At 43.1% G+C, this 18,702-nt stretch overlaps 1 protein-coding gene across 7 annotated transcripts in view; it reads left to right on the top strand.

The window, feature by feature from the left end:
* AASDH (aminoadipate-semialdehyde dehydrogenase) overlaps positions 1-18,702 on the top strand; it is a 136,016-nt gene that overhangs the window by 45,301 nt on the left and 72,013 nt on the right. For all 7 annotated transcript variants that reach the window (XM_030191412.1, XM_030191409.1, XM_030191414.1 and 4 more), the window contains one exon: positions 11,209-11,401. In XM_030191412.1, coding sequence (XP_030047272.1) covers positions 11,209-11,401 — 193 coding nt within the window. The remainder of the gene's footprint in view (positions 1-11,208; positions 11,402-18,702) is intronic.

Below are 18,702 nucleotides of genomic sequence, written 5' to 3'. Positions count from 1 at the left end.
AGACATTACCAGGCACTGAGGGGTCCTTTTTACCAAGCTGCGGGAAAAAGGGCAATGTGCTATTGGCGGGGGCCTTTTTTAGTGCAGCGGGTAAAAAAAAACCCTGAGACACACATGGCCATGCAGTGAGAGAACTCTTACCACATGGCCATTCGGCGGGGAGCCCTTACCTCCACCCGTTGAGGTAGCGATAAGGGGTCCTGTCCGGCGGTAACTGGGCAGCATGCAGCAATGCCCGATTACTGCCGGGTTATTACCACACAAGCCATTTCTGGGGGTTTTCTTTTTCTTTTTCCCCTGGAAATGGCGCGTGCTTAGGGCAGGACTACCGCCAGCGGTTGCATTGGACCGGCCGTAAGCCCGCATTGTGCTTACCTCTGCTCTGTAAAAGGGCCCCTGAGTGTCTACCTTTAATGTGCAAACTTTTACGGCAGTTTTGGAACTGTTATGGGGAGCAGTCTGCTTGCACTGTATAGTGCAAGCAGACTGGATCCCCACCCCTCTGCCCCCAAGCCTTTGTGGTATCCCTGGTGGTCCAGTGGACCCCCTTCTTGAACCGCCCCCCCAAAACCAAAATCTCCTAGTGGTCCAGCGGACCCCAACCCCCCAAAACCTTTAACACCTCCCTGATGGTCTAGCAGATCTCCTTCCGACCCCCTACCCCTTCCTGGAACCAAAAAATCCCTAGTAGTCCAGTGGACCCCAGCCCCCCCCCCCCCCCCAAAAAAAAAAACCCTTTAAAACTTCCCTGGTGGTCTAGCGGACCCTACTACCACCACTCACCAGAATCCTTTCTAGCCCTCCCAACCCAAAAAAACTCCACTACCCCCTCTCCTCCTCCCACCCCTCCATATACCTTGAGAGTTGGAGGCAGGAGCAGCTCCTACTCCCTCCTGCCTCTGGGCCCACCCTTCTCAAAATGGCAGTACCCAGCCCCTGCCACGGAGCCTCCTGGGATGCACTGTGATAGTTTTTTTCCCTTGTAAGGTACTTAGCCTATAAGTGGTTCCCAAACCTAGTCCTGGAGGCACCCCAGCAAGTCAGGTTTTCAGGATACCCGCAATGAATATTCATGAGAGAGATATGCATGCAAATCTCTCTCATGATTATTCATTGTGGGTATCCTGAAAACCTGACTGGCTGGATTGCCTCCAGGACCAGGTTTTGGAATCACTGCCTTATATGGTGCTTAGCCCCTCCCAGTGCATTCCAGGATGCACCAGGTAGGGGTTGGGCACTGCCATTTTGGCTTTTCTTTTAGCTTTTATCAGCCCTCAAAATTTACGTTCTATGGATAAGTGCTTAGTTCAACTTGAGGCTAATCGATCTGCAGTGCTTCAAGTTGCTGGCGATTTGGAATGCCTTGCCAGTGGAACTGAGAGTGGTGTCATCAATTGTGCAGTTCATGAAGCAACTGAAATCACTCTTGTTTTTTTTTACTCAGGTGTTTGGAGTTGTGATGTAGGGGGCTGCTCACTGTACACTATTATTTGTTGTGTTTGTTTTTTGATATGTGCTGTCTTGGTGCAGATGATTATGTACATTCCTGTGTTGTACACTGCCTAGAGCGATTGGATAGAGCCGTTTATAAATATTTTAAATAAATAAAATTTGATAAGGGCGGGCCCAAAGGCAGAGCTCCTGCCAACTCCCAAGGTATGTGGAGGTGTCACTAGACCACCACAGAGGTTTTTGGGTTGTGTGGGGGGGGGGGTGTTTGACATGAGGTCTTCTGGACTATCAGGAAGTTTTAAAGGTGGGGGGGTCAGGAGGGGTCCGATCATCACTGGATATGCCCACAAGAGCTGTGCCTACTGCACAGCTCTTGTGGGCATGCGCCAGGAATGCTCAGATCCTTTTACTGACCAATGCTCAAAACTAACAGCGTGTATATAATTTGCATGCTGTTAATGTTGAGCATTGGTCAGTAAGGTAATTTTGGCTTGATGTTGAGCCGGTATTTTTCTGGTGCTGTTCTCTACAGCATCAGTTTTTTGCATCGGGCCCTAAGAGTTTCATTACATTTAAAGCAGGAACCTGAAGGAGATTTCTTTGAGAGGATCTAAGTGACAGTTGAAGAACATATATTTTTAGTTTATGTGAAAGATAAACTTGAGTCCCCAAATGCAATGATTTGGGGATTCCCATCAGGAGCCCCAAGTGCACTCAAAAAATTAAGTAATAATATTACACCATCTTTTCTGCCTTCAATGTAGATCAAGGGCTTGATCTACATTGAAGCTAGAAAAGATGGTGTGATGTTGTTTAATTTTTTTGACTGCTCTTACAGCTCCTGATGAAGGAATATGAAACTGGGCACCTTGTAGAGCTGTAGTCTATTTGAAGGACGACACAGCTAAGCAACATAATGATATACGATTTATTTTGATATTGGTTTGAGTAGTAATTATTTTTGGCATTGGGCACATTAAGTTTCAGCATGTTATATCTCTTTATGGACATTGAAACACATATTTAGAAGCGTTCACATATTTACAGTTAATTTTGTTCACATAAGAGGTCACAGTGATGTGTAAACATGGTCACCATTGTTAGCGGAAGTAGCTGATAGCTCTGTTCCGCATATGTGACGCTCTAGTTGTGTGCACGGTGATACACTGAGTGATTTCTTTTATACATATACACAATCATAGGTGTTATTGAGAGCTCGCTGTGGATCTATGTCTCGTACAGCGACATAAACATTCGAGTGGAGAGTATTTGAAATGGATTACGTTATATTCTCTTTCTACAGACTTGCTATTTTCAAGACCTCACTTTTAAAGGCAGCCCATTGACTGCATATTTCCCATCATATAATGTACAAAATATTACTACTCATGTACAAAAATCCATAGTTCAGGTGAACCCTTATTCCTTTCATGATTTCTGATCCCCCTACTATCCGATGAGATCGTTTAGATTGTCCCAACGAAATCATCTTGCCATTCCTTCCTTCTGTGAAATTGTTTTACACTACCTGATATTCCATCTTTTCTGTCCAGAGTCCCAAACTATGGAATAAATTGCCACAGCACCTCAAACTTCAATCATTCATGCAATAATTTAAAACAGATTTAAAAACCTTTCTTTTTAGAGATGCATACACCTGATCTCTCCGTTTCAGAATGTGCTGAATGTAAGGCAAAGGTACACAGCCTCTCCCCTGTGTGTTATCCCCCCCCCCCCCCCCCCCATGGTTTTCTTTCTCAAAATTGTAGTTCTACCCTCCTTCCCATCATCTATCCTGCCACTTTTAATAACTCTGCATTGTTTTTTTTATACTGTGCTCTATTTTAGATTGTAAGCCACTCAGACATCACATTGATGGGCAGGGTAGAAAGCTTTTTAATAAACTTGAAACAACGACATGAAGATTTATCTGCATTCAAAATGAAATCATGTTTAAATAACCAGTCGATCAAGATTTGAAGTCTCTGGTTCAGTTTTGATATGTCATCTTCCAGGTCATCCTTCATAAAGATGTGTAGCCGGATTTCATCAGCGAAAAAATGAAACTCTATTGCCCATATACTCAATAATTCCACCAAATACAAATCTAAAAGAGTGAGTGAGAGGAGAGATCATTGCGGTATTCTTCTAACCAACTCCTTCTTTGATGAATGTTCCTGATTCCAACACACCAAATGTGTTTCTTTCAAAATATGAACTAAACCATTGCAGCAAAAGAGTTGATTCCAATACTACTTATTTGCTGCAACAAATTTTCATGTGACACTGTGTCAAAGACAGTTGCTAGTTGTTGAACTGCAATTTAAATGGAGGGAGAGAGTGTGTGCAGAAGAGATGGGCTTAATTTTCAACTAAAAAAGGCCAGATTTGAGTTTTGGCACAGTTTTGAAACAGCACATCTTTTGCTTGTGGGTTTAATTTCTGCAAAGTCTGGTTAGGACAAAGTATTCCACAGGGGAAGAAAAAAAAAATCTGAGAGTATTAACTTGTACTGAAGTCCCCATGGAACCTTTGCCCATTTTCTTAAACTCAGAAATACACGTTTTGTTTTCTTTTTAATCAAAAGATTTTGCATGCACAGTGTGTTCCCATCCTGAAGTTGGTGAACAATTGGAGCAATTTGCGCTTCAAAAAGAAATTAGTACTGTTACTGCTTTAATCTGTTCACATCTTGTATGATTGCACATGGATTTAGATTTTTAAATGTCAGACACAAACCAATCCACCAGTTTTAATTAAATTGAACTGATATGGGAACTTTTTCAGAAAAGGAGATAAATAAGCTCAGAGATACTAATAGCAACCTCAAATTTGTATTTCTTCCACTGTGTTTAGAAGCTAATTGTTGCTTTCAAAGGCTGTTAATCATTGGTGTGAAAAACCTCCTAATTTCTCAAAATTCTGTAATATTTTATTAGTATATCCTGTGTTTGTATTAGTACATACCTAGGCACTGTGAGGGCAATATACAGTGCGCCTATATTTAGGCACCCATTCTCTACAGCAGGCTTATCCAACGTATGGCCCATGGACCAGAACCCGGCTTGCTGAGCGCTTTTATCTGGCCTGCGGAAGCTCAGAAATTCTTGAATGCTTACAGTGGGATTCCTGCTTCCCCATTGCGACTCAGCTCTCTGTAAGGTTGAGCTATGCGGTGCCGGAAGTTCAGGTTGGTCTCACGGTTTCAAGTCTGGTGAGACTTGAAACTGCGGGACCAACCATGCAGCTCAAGCTTACAGAGAGCTTGAGTCGCAGCAGGTAAACAGGCATCCATCCCACCTTTTCTTCTGCAGCTGAAGCCAGGTGAGGGGAATAGGTTGCAGGCATGAAAGAGAGATGCTGAGGGGAGAGGAAGTATGCAAGAGAGACAAATAGAGAGATTGGGTGAAGGCAGGAGGTACATGAGAGAGAGAGAGAGATTGGGTGAAGGCAGGAGGTACATGAGAGAGAGAGAGAGATTGGGTGAAGGCAAGAGGTACATGAGAGAGAGAGATTGGGTGAAGGCAGGGGGGGTACATGAGAGAGAGAGAGATTGGGTGAAGGCAGGGGGGGTACATGAGAGAGAGAAACTGGGTGAAGGCAGGGGGGGTACATGAGAGAGAGAAACAGGGTGAAGGCGGGGAGTACATCCTATTCTAATCATTTACATGCATATTTGGTGTGTACAATTACCACTTTATTTGTAGAATTGCCCCCTGTCTGGTCTGCCCTATGTGGTAGCGGCTGGCCTGTGGCATGTAATTTCCAGCACTCAGAATAAAAATATGCTAAAGCAGCTGGCAGGAATGTCCCCAGAAATACTGCTAAGAATGTCCCCAGCCTTATGAGAGGCTGTGAAACACAGCGTCCCTCAGTGGGGCATGTAACTCTGTCTTACGGTGAAGGTATAAAAGATTGGAGGGGGAGAAAAATAAAAAGGTCTGTCCTGACCATGTTGATGGGACCTTCCAAGAGGCAGTAGAGAAATGCAGAATTCTGGTAGAGATAGGTATATCTGGGAGTCATTTGCGTAATGGTGATACTGAAAGCTGTGGGAGGAGATCTGCTTGCCAAGAGAAAGTATACATAGAGAGAAGAGGGCCCAGGATAGTGCATTGAGGAAAACATTTATTTATTTGTTGCATTTGTGTCCCACATTTTCCCACCTATTTGCAGGCTCAATGTGGCTTACATAGTACCGTAATGGCAATCGCCAATTCTGGTATGAGAAATACAGAGTGGTATTGCGTTAAAGTTCATGTGTGTCACGTCTGTGGCCGTGACCACCCTCAGCCTTACCTTGTTTCTGGGAGTCAGCTTCTGAACTGGCTCCTGTCTGTCCTGTCTGAGCTAGCTCTGCCTCTGTATGCTGGCTGCTTCCAGCATAGCTCTAATGGCTTCACTACACTGCACCTGTGGGTGTTGCCTGAGTTAGCTCTAGCTCTGCCTCTGTATGCTTTCCTGCCTGGCCAGCTTCCAAGATGGCTCCTGTCTGTCTTTACTATGTGCTCCAAGCCTCTCTCTGGTAGCAGTGTGTTCCCTGCTCCTGTCCTGCAGTGGATGACATCATCAGGGAGAGCCTTCATAAGGAAGTTCTGTGCTAGCATTCAGGGCCTTTGCATGGTGTTATGCCTTTAGGCCAGGTCAGGTTAGTTAGTGTTCTGCTGCACTACTGCTTAGCCTTTCTCTGGGTTCTGGCCCAGCTTCTCTTTGTGTCTGTGGACTGCTAGTCCTTCTGTGTGGGCTCTGCCCTTCTGTTTGTGTCTGTGGACTGCTAGTCCTTCTGTGGGGGGCTCTGCCCTGCTACTCTGTGTCTGTGGACTTCTTGTCCTTCTACTCCCTTGCTCTGTGTTTGGAGTCTGAAGCTTTTAGCCACTGTCCCTCGGTTTGTGGTGGGAGTCTGTAGCTTCAGCCTGACTCATCTAGTTCCTGGTGTATTCTATTGTCTGCTGCCTGTCTCTGACTATTGCCTGAACCCCGATATTCTCTGCTTGCTGCCTGCCTCTGACTATTGCCTGTTCAAACTTCTTCTACTAACCTATAAATGTATTCACTCTGCTGCTCCCCAGTATCTCTCCACACTCGTCCTTCCCTACACCCCTTCCCGTGCACTCCGCTCCATGGATAAATCCTTCTTATCTGTTCCCTTCTCCACTACTGCCAACTCCAGACTTCGCGCCTTCTGTCTCGCTGCACCCTACGCCTGGAATAAACTTCCTGAGCCCCTACGTCTTGCCCCATCCTTGGCCACCTTTAAATCTAGACTGAAAGCCCACCTCTTTAACATTGCTTTTGACTTGTAACCACTCGCCTCCACCTACCCTCCTCGCTTCCTTCCCGTTCACATTAATTGATTTGATTGCTTACTTTATTTATTTTTTGTCTATTAGATTGTAAGCTCTTTGAGCAGGGACTGTCTTTTTTCTATGTTTGTGCAGCGCTGCGTATGCCTTGTAGCGCTATAGAAATGCTAAATAGTAGTAGTAGTAGTAGTAGTAGTAGTAGTGAACCCCGATACTCTGCTTGCTGCCTGTCTGACTATTGCCTGAACCCCGATATACTCTTCTGCCTGCTGCCAGCCCTAAGACTCTGTTAGTTCCTGGTTACTCCTTCTGTTTGCCTGACGAGTTTGACTCCTGCTTGTTCCTGACTTTCCTCGCTTGCTGCCAGCCCTGACCTCTGCCGGTTCCTGTCGAACCCTGCTTCTGCCTAGCTAGGGCGTTTACCCTGAGGGGTTATCCTGAACCCTGCCTCTGCCTAGCTAGGGTGTTTACCCTTAGTGCCTATCCTGAACCCTGCTTGTATATCCCGAGGGTATATCCTGAACCCTGCTTGTATATCCTGAACTCTGCTTGTATATCCTGAGTGTACATCCTGAATCCTGTCTTTGTCTAGCTAGTGTGTATTTCCTGGGTGTTTATCCTGTATCCTGCCTCTACCTAGCTAGTGGGTTTACCCTGTGGGTATTCCCTGAACCCCGTTCCACCTAGCTTGCTGCATGCCCTAGTCCTTGCTCCTGTTATGCTTTTGTTCGTCTTGTCTCCCTGGTCTGTCTTGTGTTCCTTGCTAGTGGCAGCGCAGCAGCGTTCAGTCTGAGTCTAGTAGTTAGTCTAGCTTCCTCGTGTTCCCTGACCCAGGGTGGGTCCTCTGGATCTCCAGTTCCGGCCTCGTCCTGCAAGTCCTGCCGGCCACCCGCACGGTGGAGCTCAACTCCAGGGAAACGGTGGTCAAGTGCAGGTGAAGCTGTTCCTGTTCTGCCGGTTCCAGTTGCCTGCCTCAGTTCCGACTCCAGTCCAGAGGTCCAGCCCTGTCCTTCCGTGTATCCAGTTCCAGGGTGGTCTTGCCTGCCGCTGCCGCTCCTCGGCAGTGGTCCAAGGGCTCACGTATTCCGGTTCTGCCTCGAGGACCTGACAATGAGTAACAGAGTAAATTAGGTAGTTAAGGAGAAAGAGTTACGTTTTGTCCAGTTCTGGTATAAATTTCGTTGTGTTGCAGGGTTCAGGTGTTTAGGTTGGATCGTTATGGTATGCCTTTTTGAACAAATTGGTTTTTAATGATTTCCGGAAGTTAGGTCATGCATTGTTTTCATGATGTTTGGTAGTGCATTCCATACTTGCGTGCTTATGTAGGAGAAGCTGGATGCATATGTTGTTTTATATTTTAGCAACACCAAAGGAAGTGGAAAACACAACTTCAAGAGATCAATCCGAGACACCAGGGTGAGATGCTCCAGAAAACAAACAGTTTGTTTTCTGGAACATCTCACCCTGGTGTCTCGGATTGATCTCTTGAAGTTGTGTTTTCCACTTCCTTTGGTGGTGGTGAATTTTTTGTGGAAACTGCGAACTCCATCTGTTTCTGTGGATTTATATTTTAGTCCTTTGCAGCTTGGGTAGCGGAGATTTAGGTATGTGCGTGCTGACCTTTTTGTGTTTCTGGTTGGTAAGTCTATGAGGTCTGCCATGTAGACCGGGGCCTCGCCATGAATAATTTTATGAACTAGGGTGCAGATTTTGAACGCAATTGATTGGGAGCCCATGTAGCTTTTCTCGTAAGGGTTTGGCGCTTTCGTATCTCGTTCTTCCAGAAATTAGTCTGGCTGCGGTCTTTTGGGCAGTTTGGAGTTTCTTAATAGTTTGTTCTTTGCATCCGGCATAGATTGCATTGCAGTAGTCTAGGTGACTTAGCACCATTGATTGTACCAGGCTGCAGAATAGTTCCCTCGGGAAGAAAGGTTTTACTCGTTTTGAGTTTCCACATTGAGTGGAACATTTTCTTTGTTGTAGTTTTCGCTTGGCTTTCTAGCGTGAGGTTTCGGTTGATGAACATAGCTAGAGCTGTGCAAAACAGATTTTACTTCAAATTTAGAGCCCCATTTTACATAGAATGTAGAGATTGGAATTGGGTCAACTAGGTTGGGCCATACTCAGTTCTGATGGTATTTTAGAAAAGGATCTGCCAGTGCAAAAGCATTTCTCAAATAACATCTGTAGGACTGTACATGTATTTGCTTTCACAGACAATGGAAGCAGCCATTTTATAAAGACACACGTTAAAAAAATAAAACCAACATATACTTCCGGATTCTATATAACACACCTAGAGATCTGTGCCGAAATCCAGGTGTATTCTATAACAATTGACGTAATTTAATTGGCTTAGAGGCTCATTTTCAAAGCACTTAGCCTCCCAAAGTTCCATAGAAACCTATGGAACTTAGCCTCCCAAAGTGCTTTGAAAATATGCCTCTTGATAAGCTAATTAGTGTTAACAGCACTTAAGCAATAATGAGCACTAATTGGCAATAATTAGAATTTACGCGCACAACTTGCTAAGCATATTCTGTAATGAACTACGCCTAAATTCTAATGCACGCAATTCAAAAGGGGCATGACTATGGATGAGGAAATGGGCATTTCGTGGGCATTCCAAAATTTATGCTTATAGGGGTCCTTTTACTAAGGTGCACTGAAAAATGGCCTGCGGTAGTGTAGGCATGGGTTTTGGGCATGTGCATATCCATTTTTCAGCACACCTGTAAAAAAAGGCCTTTTTAAAAATTTTTGCCGAAAATGGACATGTAGCAAAATCAAAATTGGCACGCTTCCATTTTGGGTCTGAGACCTTAGTGCCAGCTATTGACTTAGCGATAAGGTCTTGCGCGTTAATTGGGTGGTAATGACCTACGCGCGTAGAGTGCCACTTGACACACGTAGCTGGTGTGTGTCAGAAAATAAAAATTACTTTTTGGACACGCGTAGCGAATGCATGTCAAAAATGAAATTACGGCAAGGACCACGCAGTAGCTGGGCGGTAACTCCAAAATGGCACATGTTGGGCACATGTAGGCGCCTACGCGGCTTAGTAAAAGGGCCCCATAGTTTTTGAATATGGTCCAGTGAGTGTAAATCTATGCACAGGGATTTACGCCACATTTTCATGGGTGTAAATGGAGGCATGTAGTTTTAGGTGCTGGATAATCGACTAAGCATGTTTTATGTACTGCACCTAAATTTAGGCGCCGCTTATAGAATACGCTTAAGTGGAAATATTTACTGTGCGGATTTTTTATGCACCTTATATAGAATCTGGCCCAAATTGAGCAGCACAGACCCGGCAGCTTCCATGTGGAGGTGTCACCACTTAACGGTGTGATAGCTCCATTTTACTAACCTACATGTGTAACTGCTGCCAATTAAGTAATGAGGCTATACTTATAATTTGGCTTCCATTTTAGAGGTGGGGGGGGGGATAAATTACATGGTATTAAGGAGAATGACTCCCATAATCTCTCATGGAAAGCCCTAGCCAAATGAGTACTTTTTTAAAAATCTTCCGGAAATCACTAAAAACTAACCTGTTTAAAAAGGCATGCCCTACCAATCCAACTTAAATGCATGATCTCTGCAACATAACCAAACTAAAGCACGTAATGGACATAACACAACTCTTCTGTTCTCCGATTCCCTAATGTGGCTGTGCCACATGAACTTTATCTTACCACAACATCACTTTGTATTTGTTCACACTGGAGTCTGCAAACGCCTCTCCCGGTACTATGTAAGCCACATTGAGCCTACAAATAGGTGAGAAAATGTGGGATACAAATGTAACAAATAAATAATTCTAACCATACCTTTGAAAAATGCTTACAGAATTCACCATCCATTGGCTGAGAAATGATTATTAAATCTGAGAGCATGAGGAGCACTGATGCCAATAGGTAGAACAGTTCATTTTATGCTGGTGCAAAAAAGTAAATTTCTTTAGACTTTTAAAACACTTTTTAAAAATAACTATGAAGGTAGTTTTATAACAAGCCACCTAACCTGTGCATCAGTTATACACATAAGTTAACATCAGTTTTAAAGATGAAAAATTGTGTGCATACTTTCTCTTTTTAAATTCACTCTATATGGGAAATATACATACACATACACATTTACATATCCTCTGTGGCATGCATCTAAGTCCAAACCCTGCCCCTGAGAACACCTCTGATCAGGTTGGACAACTTTTACACAAACATGGCACGTATACCCGGGCAATTTTAGAAGCAATCATTTCTCCAAATAAAACACAGTTTTGCTTGCAAGCATGCCTTTTAAAATTACCCCCTATAAGAGCAACTTTGTATGAGATGGTTGTAAATGGAAATGCAAAAAAACAGACTTCTGCATATAGATAGGGTGTATTTATTAATGCTGATGCCTGGTTTTGGGCTTTTGTTTCATCTCTCAAACTGTTTTCTTTCAGGTCTGTCTTCAGGGTTACACAGGATGACCTCCTGTTTCTGGCTTCACCATTGACTTTTGACCCATCCATCATTGAGTTGTTTATTGCTTTGACGAGTGGTGCATGTCTGCTTATTGTACCACATATCATTAGGATGATGCCAGAGAAGCTGGGCAATGCCCTCTTTCACCATCATAGGATAACAGTACTGCAGGTGAGACATGTGAGGCTGCTGACACCGAGATGGGAGTTGCACTGGATGCCCATATTGCTCTCAGTGTTTGATAGAATATAGACATGCTAAAATTAAAATGGATTAAAAAAGAAAACAGATTAGTTGGGTGGAGCTTTGATGTCTTTTATATGGCTAATGAATGTGTGAAGGTGCAACCTTTTTCTGCCACTAAGGTTTCTAGAGCAAGTCATGTACCTTTATAAAGGAACTTGGGGGTGGAGAGAGAGAGCTTGTTCCTGATACTACCAGACCCTTTCAAAGAGAGTAGGCCCAACTATGGGCCTGCTAAATTTGTGTTGCTGCAACCAGAAACATACGGTGTTCTCAGTCACAGCAATGCAGAGTATAGTCACAGCATGAGTCTAACCTGAGGTACTGCAAATTAGTAACTCAAGTGGAAGGGCATTTTCGATATATCCAAACCCGACTTTACATGTTTTGCGGAAAACATCCAAAAATCCAGTGAACATGGCCATTTTCGAAAATGGTTTTTCCTAAACGTTTTCTAGATGTTTTGTGCTAAGTGTGTCTGTCATTTTGGACCAAAAAAAAAAGGTCTAAGTGAAAAATGCACAAAATCATCATTGGGATGGCGGAGGAGCCAGCATTCTTAGTAGACTGGCCACACAGACATCCCAGCACAGCAGTGGTCACCCTAGGGGGCACTGCAGTGGACTTCATATAAAAGGCCCCAGGTATACATGTCACCCTTACCCACTTATATTGATTGGTGAGCCCTCCAAAACCCACCAAAAACCTACTGTACCTAACTGTGCACCACTATGCTAGCCCTTATGTCTGCAGATGTCATCTATATGTAGATACAGTAGGTTTTTGGTGGGTTTTGGAGGGCTCATGCTTTCTACCACAAATGTAACAGTTAGTGAGATATGGGCCTGGATCCCCTTCTCCAGAGCGCGCTGCAACGACCATTAGGCTGCCTCAGGGACCTGCTTGCTGCTTTAATGGGACTTGCCATAACACCTGAAGCTGTCATAGAGGCTGGTATGTGCTGTTTTTTTCACATCCTTGGGAGTGGGAGGGGGTCAGTGACCATTGGGGGAGTAAGGGGGGTCATGACTTGGTCACTCCAGTGGTCATCTTGTCATTTAAGGCACATTTGTGTGACTTAGTTGTTATTAAAACAGGTCTAAGCAAAAACATCCAGGTTTTAGCCTTGGATGTTTTTGCTTTGTTCATTTATTGCAGCAAAACATCCAAGTGTCAGTAATGCCCAAATCCTGCCTTCAACACACCACCTTTGTGATTTGGATGCATTGCAGACGAACAGTACAGAAAAATGTGTTTTGCAAATCGTTATTTGGATGTTTTTGCGAGAAAAATGTCTTCTGCCGGTTTATGCCACTTTTTGGACGTTTTTCTCTTTTGAAAAATGAGCCCCATGGTATCTTGGGCTGTGGTAAAATTGCAAACTTTACTGCAGCTTAGTAATTACCCTATATATAAAGGTATCGTGAGTCATATGTTTGATGCCAGTGTTACAAAAGCCAATATCTAAACACCCAAAAAGATGCCAGAACAATTCAGCTAAATATAATCCTCAACAAAATGTTCTGCGTTGTATACATTACTAATTTTTGATTTAAGGGATCATCAGAAAAATTCAGTTAACTGCAGCATCAACTTATCAAAGCTGTCCTTAATCGGCTGATGTTTTCATTCATCAGTTCCTGTTGACACACATACCGTGAGCACTTAGGCTTTAAGAACATAAGTGTTGCCATACTGGGACAGACCAAAGGTCCTTCAAGCCCAGTATCCTATTTCCAACAGTGGCCAATCCAGGTCACAAGTACCTGGCAAGATGCCAAAAAACAAAACAAAACAGATTTTATCCTGCTTATCCTAGAAATAAGCAGTGAATTTTCCAAAGTCCATCTTAATAATGACTTATGGACTTTTCTTTAGGAAATTATCTAAACCTTTTTTAAACCCTGCTAAGCTAACTGCTTTTACCATATTCTCTGGCAACAAATTCAAGAGTTTAATTACACGTTGAATGAAGAAATATTTTCTCCAGTTTGTTTTAAATTTACTACTTAGTAACTTCATTACCTGCCCCTAGTCCTAATATTTTTGGAAAGAGTAAACAGGAGATTCACTTCCACCCATTCCATTCTACTCTTTATTTTATAGACCTCCATCATATCTCTCCTCAGCCATCTCTTCTCCAAGCTGAACAGCCTTAGCTGCCTTAGCGTTTCCTCATAGGGAAGTTGTCCCATCCCCTTTATCATTTTTGTTGCCCTTCTCCAATTCTGCTATATCTCTCTTGAAATACGGTGACCAGAATTGCACACGGTATTCGAGGTGCGGTCACACCATGGAGTGATACAAGTGTTTTATAACTCTCATTTTTGTTTTGTTGAAAGGAATGGAAAACAAAACCATAGAGCTGATATGTTGGTGCCTAATTGTTGCAGATATGTGTGCCATCTTACAGTATTCAATAATGTGCATGCATAAATGTGCACTCTGCACCCATGTATGCCCACCATGTAAATACATGTGTATTTACAGATATCCCCTCGTTCCTAATTTTGCATGTACAATTTTATGTTTAGTGTGCAAAATTGCATGCACAAGTTATAGAACTCCTATCGTTATGCACATAACTTAATTGACAAATTAGCAGGTGATTTGGTACTAATAACCAATTAGTGATATTTGTTAATTGGTACTACTTTGCTGTTACACCTGTAACTGTTCTTAGTCTGTATTCTATAACCTTGGTGTACAAATTCTATAGTGTGTAACTTCGAGGGGGGTGTTGACATAGGAGGGTATGAATGAGTCAGGAGCGTGCCCAGAACTTAACACGCCAAGGGAAGTAGAAAGCAAAAAATAGTCAATATGTGACTGTGTATAACCTCTAAGGGTGGGATGCAATATCCGCTAAACATCTATCAGATCCAAAGTAGTGCAAAGGAAGGGCAAGCCTCGAGAACATTGATTCGAACTTTGGGGTACAGCGGAGGATTTATTCAGCTGAGGATCAAATACCAAATTAAAATCCCCTCCTAAGACAATATTACCTCCCTGATAGGGGGTCAAAAGAGCAATCAACCCACTGAAGATTTTTTTACTTTACTGATTTAATCTGAACATCGAGACCCCTGCAAAAAAGAATCATGACTTCTGCCTGCCTTCGCATCGCTGGGGCTTCAGCCAGTTGTCCCACCCTGTTGAAATTTAGCATGTTCTACGGAGGTAAGGTTAGGCTCCTGTACAAATGCTACGTCTGTTTTGTGATGCTTTAAAGCTTGCAGGATTTTCTCACGTTTAATCATTGAAGATATCCCCCCTAAATTCCAGGACACAAATTTAAGTGAACTCATGATCCCCAGGAGCAGTATGCATTGTATCAGAAAGAAGATCTAACTCGAAAAAAAGAGGGGCGCCCCCCCCAGCCCTTGGGCGGCCCTCCCATATCTGAAAAATAAACCTGTTATAAGCTCCTCCCCCATTATATGACCGATACCCACAGTATAAACTTCCCTTACCACCAAACAAAACATCTGCCAACACAAATCCCCCCCCCCCCAAAAGCCTCGCCCCACCCCTCCCACCACTCTTCTACACCCATATCCCCCTATCCCAAGCACTCCATTACCGAAAGTTCTATCTAAAGACTCCGATCACCCCGAGTCCCTCCCAGTTCCCCCCCCCCTCAAGCAACCTGGCATTAATGCAGACTACAGACCCCTGCTGAACTCTGAGTAAGAGAACAAACACAGATATAGACTATGGCAAAACTTTCACTGCTAGTAACAAAAGCAGTTCATAAGTCACTGCTGTCTGTTCCATCTTCACATATGATACAATCACCATCTGAAGATGCGCTCCGTTTCAAGATATATGTGCAAAGACTCCAGAGAACGTTATATGGATAATAATCCTATATAGAGTATCTCCATATATGAACCGTCATAATCCCTGAGGCCATGTCTCACACCACACCAGGCTCTGCGACCTCCGCTGATTCCGACATCACCTGAGCAACATATTTGGAAGCTTCCTCAGAAGACAGGAAAAGCCGGGTCTTGATATAGCAGAGCAAAAGGAATTTTCTTGTTATGCAGTAATTTACAGGTCCCAGAGAATGATCGCCGCTGTGCAGCTACCGCTGCAGAAAAATCTTGAAAGCAGAGGATTCTGTGATTGTCATGCCTACCAACCTCATAGCCTGCAAAATTTCCAACTTGTGCACATAATTAAGTAGCTTGAAAATCACAATTCTCGGATGCGATTCTCCCGAACGAATTGGTCCCAGATGAGCCTGTTCAATTTTCAACGGGCCATCTATTAAGTGCAGGTTTAGAGCTTTTGGCAGCCAGGACTCTTAAAAAAAAAAAAAAAAAAAAAAGTGCTCAAGTCAGCGTCCTTGATTTTTTTCTGGAAGCCCAACCAACTTGAGGTTGTTACGCCGGGCCCGATTCTCCAAATGTTCTACTTTTAGATTGAAGATGCGCCAGTTTTTGTTGCAAGAACTACTGCTGTGTATCTTGCTGCAGGCACTTATCTTCCACATCCAAAAGCCTTTGTTGGTAATCAGTAAGATCTGTTCGCAGGCTCTCCAAAGTATCGTCCATTTTTTTTCTAGCTTATCTGCTATACTCTAAAGTTTCTGATCGACCAAGGATTGTAGTAATGCGGAGACCTTTGCCGCGATCTCAGACGCCCATTTTGAACCCATGGATGACGCTCCCGAGGAGCCACCATCCGCCATCTTGTCTCCTGTGCGGCCTCGTGCTCCGTTCTTACGCTGGGCTTTAGCAGACATTTATCTCTCACAAACAGAAACGCAGTTTTTACTGCCTTCTTCCAGGACACTTCCCCCATTCAAACATAGGGCTAAGCGGGTTGTTGCACAGATTTTTGAGGCGCTTGAAGTATGATGTTTCTCAAGGGGCCCCAGAGCTCCTCACTACGGCTTCCTCCTGTTAGCCTAGCATTACATGATCCCCTTGGCAGATGAAATTTAATATGGACAAGCTCAAAGTGATTGGGAAGAATAATCCAAATCATACCGGTAGTTATCTGATGCTATGGGTCCACCCTAAGAGTCAGCACTGAAATCGTCTGCTCAGTGTGCAGTAGCGGCCGAAAAGGAAACAGGATGTTAGGAATTATTAGGAAATGGTTGCAAGATAAGACCGACAGTATTATAATGCCTCTGTATCACTCCATGGTGTGACCTCACCTTGAGTATTGCGTTCAATTCTGGTTGCCGTATCTCAAAAAAGATATAGCGAAATTAGCAAAGGTTCAAAGAAGAAAGATCAAAATGAGAAAGGAGATGGAACTCCTCGCATTTGAGGAAAGCCTAAAGAGGTTAGGGCTCTTCAGCTTGGAATAGAGATGACTGAGGGGTGATATGATTGAGCTCTATAAAATCCTGAGTGATGTAGAGCAGGTAAAAGTGAATCAATTTTGACTCTTCCAAAAAAAAACAAAGACCAGGGAACACTCAATCAAATTACATTGAAATACTTTAAAAACAAATAGGAGGAAATATTTTTTCTCTGAAAGAATAGTTAAGCTTTGGTTGCCGGAGGATGTGGTAACAATGGTTAGTGAATCTAGGGTTAAAAAAAGGTTTGGACAAGTTCCCGGAGGAAAAGTCCATTGTTATTGAGATGGACATGGGGGAAGCTAGTTCTTTAAATATAATAATGTCCTTAGATAGCCTGCTGCTGCAGGGCTACAGCATACATGAATGCCTTTCTCTCTGCAGCAATTCTTGCTAGTCTCTGGCCTGGTCCCTGGATCCAGAGTTACCAGCACAGTCTCTAGCAGTCACACAAGGCTGTTCTGCAACCAGAGTTGAAAACCCAAATTCTTCCAGGTTCCAAGCTGAATGAGTAGAAGTAAATCTATTTTTTTACTCGTTCCAAAAGTACAAAGACTAGGGGATGCTCGAGGAAGTTACATGGAAATACTTGTAAAACAAATAGGAGGAAATATTTTTTCACTCAACAAATAGTTAAGCTCTGGAAATCATTGCCGGAGGATGTAGTAACAACAGTTAGCGTTTTTGGGTTTAAAAAAAGGTTTGGACAAATTCCTGGAGGAAACGTCCATAGTCTGCTATTGAGACAGACATGGGGAATCACCTGCTTGCCTCAGGATTGGTAACCTGAAATGTTGTTGCTAATTGGGTTTCTGCCAGGTACTTGTGACCTGGCTTGGCCACTGTTTGGAAGAGATGATACTGGGCTAGATGGACCATTGGTCTGTCCCAGTATGGCTAGTAGTATGTTCTTATATTCTAACTTGGCCTTCCTGAACGTGGTTGCAGTTTCTCAGCTTCAAGGTGTAGGCATCTGCAGTGAGCATCGCTGCTTCCCTCTGGGCCTCCTTAACCTAGTTCTGGCCTGGCCTTTTATACTTCCTGGGTCATACACTCTTGGCACCTCCCCTTCTGTGTCACATCCCCTTGGGCATAACAAGGGGTTAAAGGTGGCCGTGACACTGTGAGGGAGTGTTCTTAAGTAGCAGTGTCCTATCGATGCCCTCACATCAAGATAAAATATTTTAAATGTGAGATTAATCATGATTGAAATTTATAATGGTGCAAAAAAGTAACACACTAATTAAATTAGTTAATGCAATTCATCTACAGTTCTAATCAAAATAGGATTTGACTTCACTTTTTAAAGAAAATTCAGGCGAAAGAAGACACTCAGAGCTTTTTAATTGAGCCTGCTGGTGGGTGAGAAAATGTGGGGTATAAATGCTATAAATAAATAATTGCAGTCTGTTTGGCCCTTAACTTCCTTTGACACCTTTTTGTATCCAGTCAGTCCCTTGCTGACTTTTATTCTCCATTTCTTCCTTAACTTAATAACTTATACAATTTGAATCCTTTCTATTACTTCATCACTCACACATCAACCCCTTTTTCTGCTGTTCCTTCTCTCCACTGTTATAATGTAATCTATGATTAACTTTGTTCAGGCAACATCAATTTTTGTTTTCACCTTATTTTGATCTGATAGAGAGTATAGCTACTGAAAGCTAGCAGAGAGATGGATTGCGTTAGTCCAGTTTACTTTTTTGTGTATTTCCCTTTATTTCCTTAATATTAGAATTAGGAAAAGAAATGAACGGGTGGCTCTGGAATTTCAGCAGAATAAAAGCATAAGTGCCCAAAGGTTGTCTATTTGCATAGTCTTGAAATCATAAACTGCATCTCAAAGAAAAGTGATCTAACCCAGAAATATAATCCATCAGAAGCCTGGAAAAATGCCTTGCTT

The sequence above is a fragment of the Microcaecilia unicolor genome, chromosome 2 (assembly GCF_901765095.1).
Source record: "Microcaecilia unicolor chromosome 2, aMicUni1.1, whole genome shotgun sequence".
Classification (NCBI taxonomy): Eukaryota; Metazoa; Chordata; class Amphibia; order Gymnophiona; family Siphonopidae; genus Microcaecilia; species Microcaecilia unicolor.
This window is presented reverse-complemented; position numbering and strand designations above follow the sequence as displayed.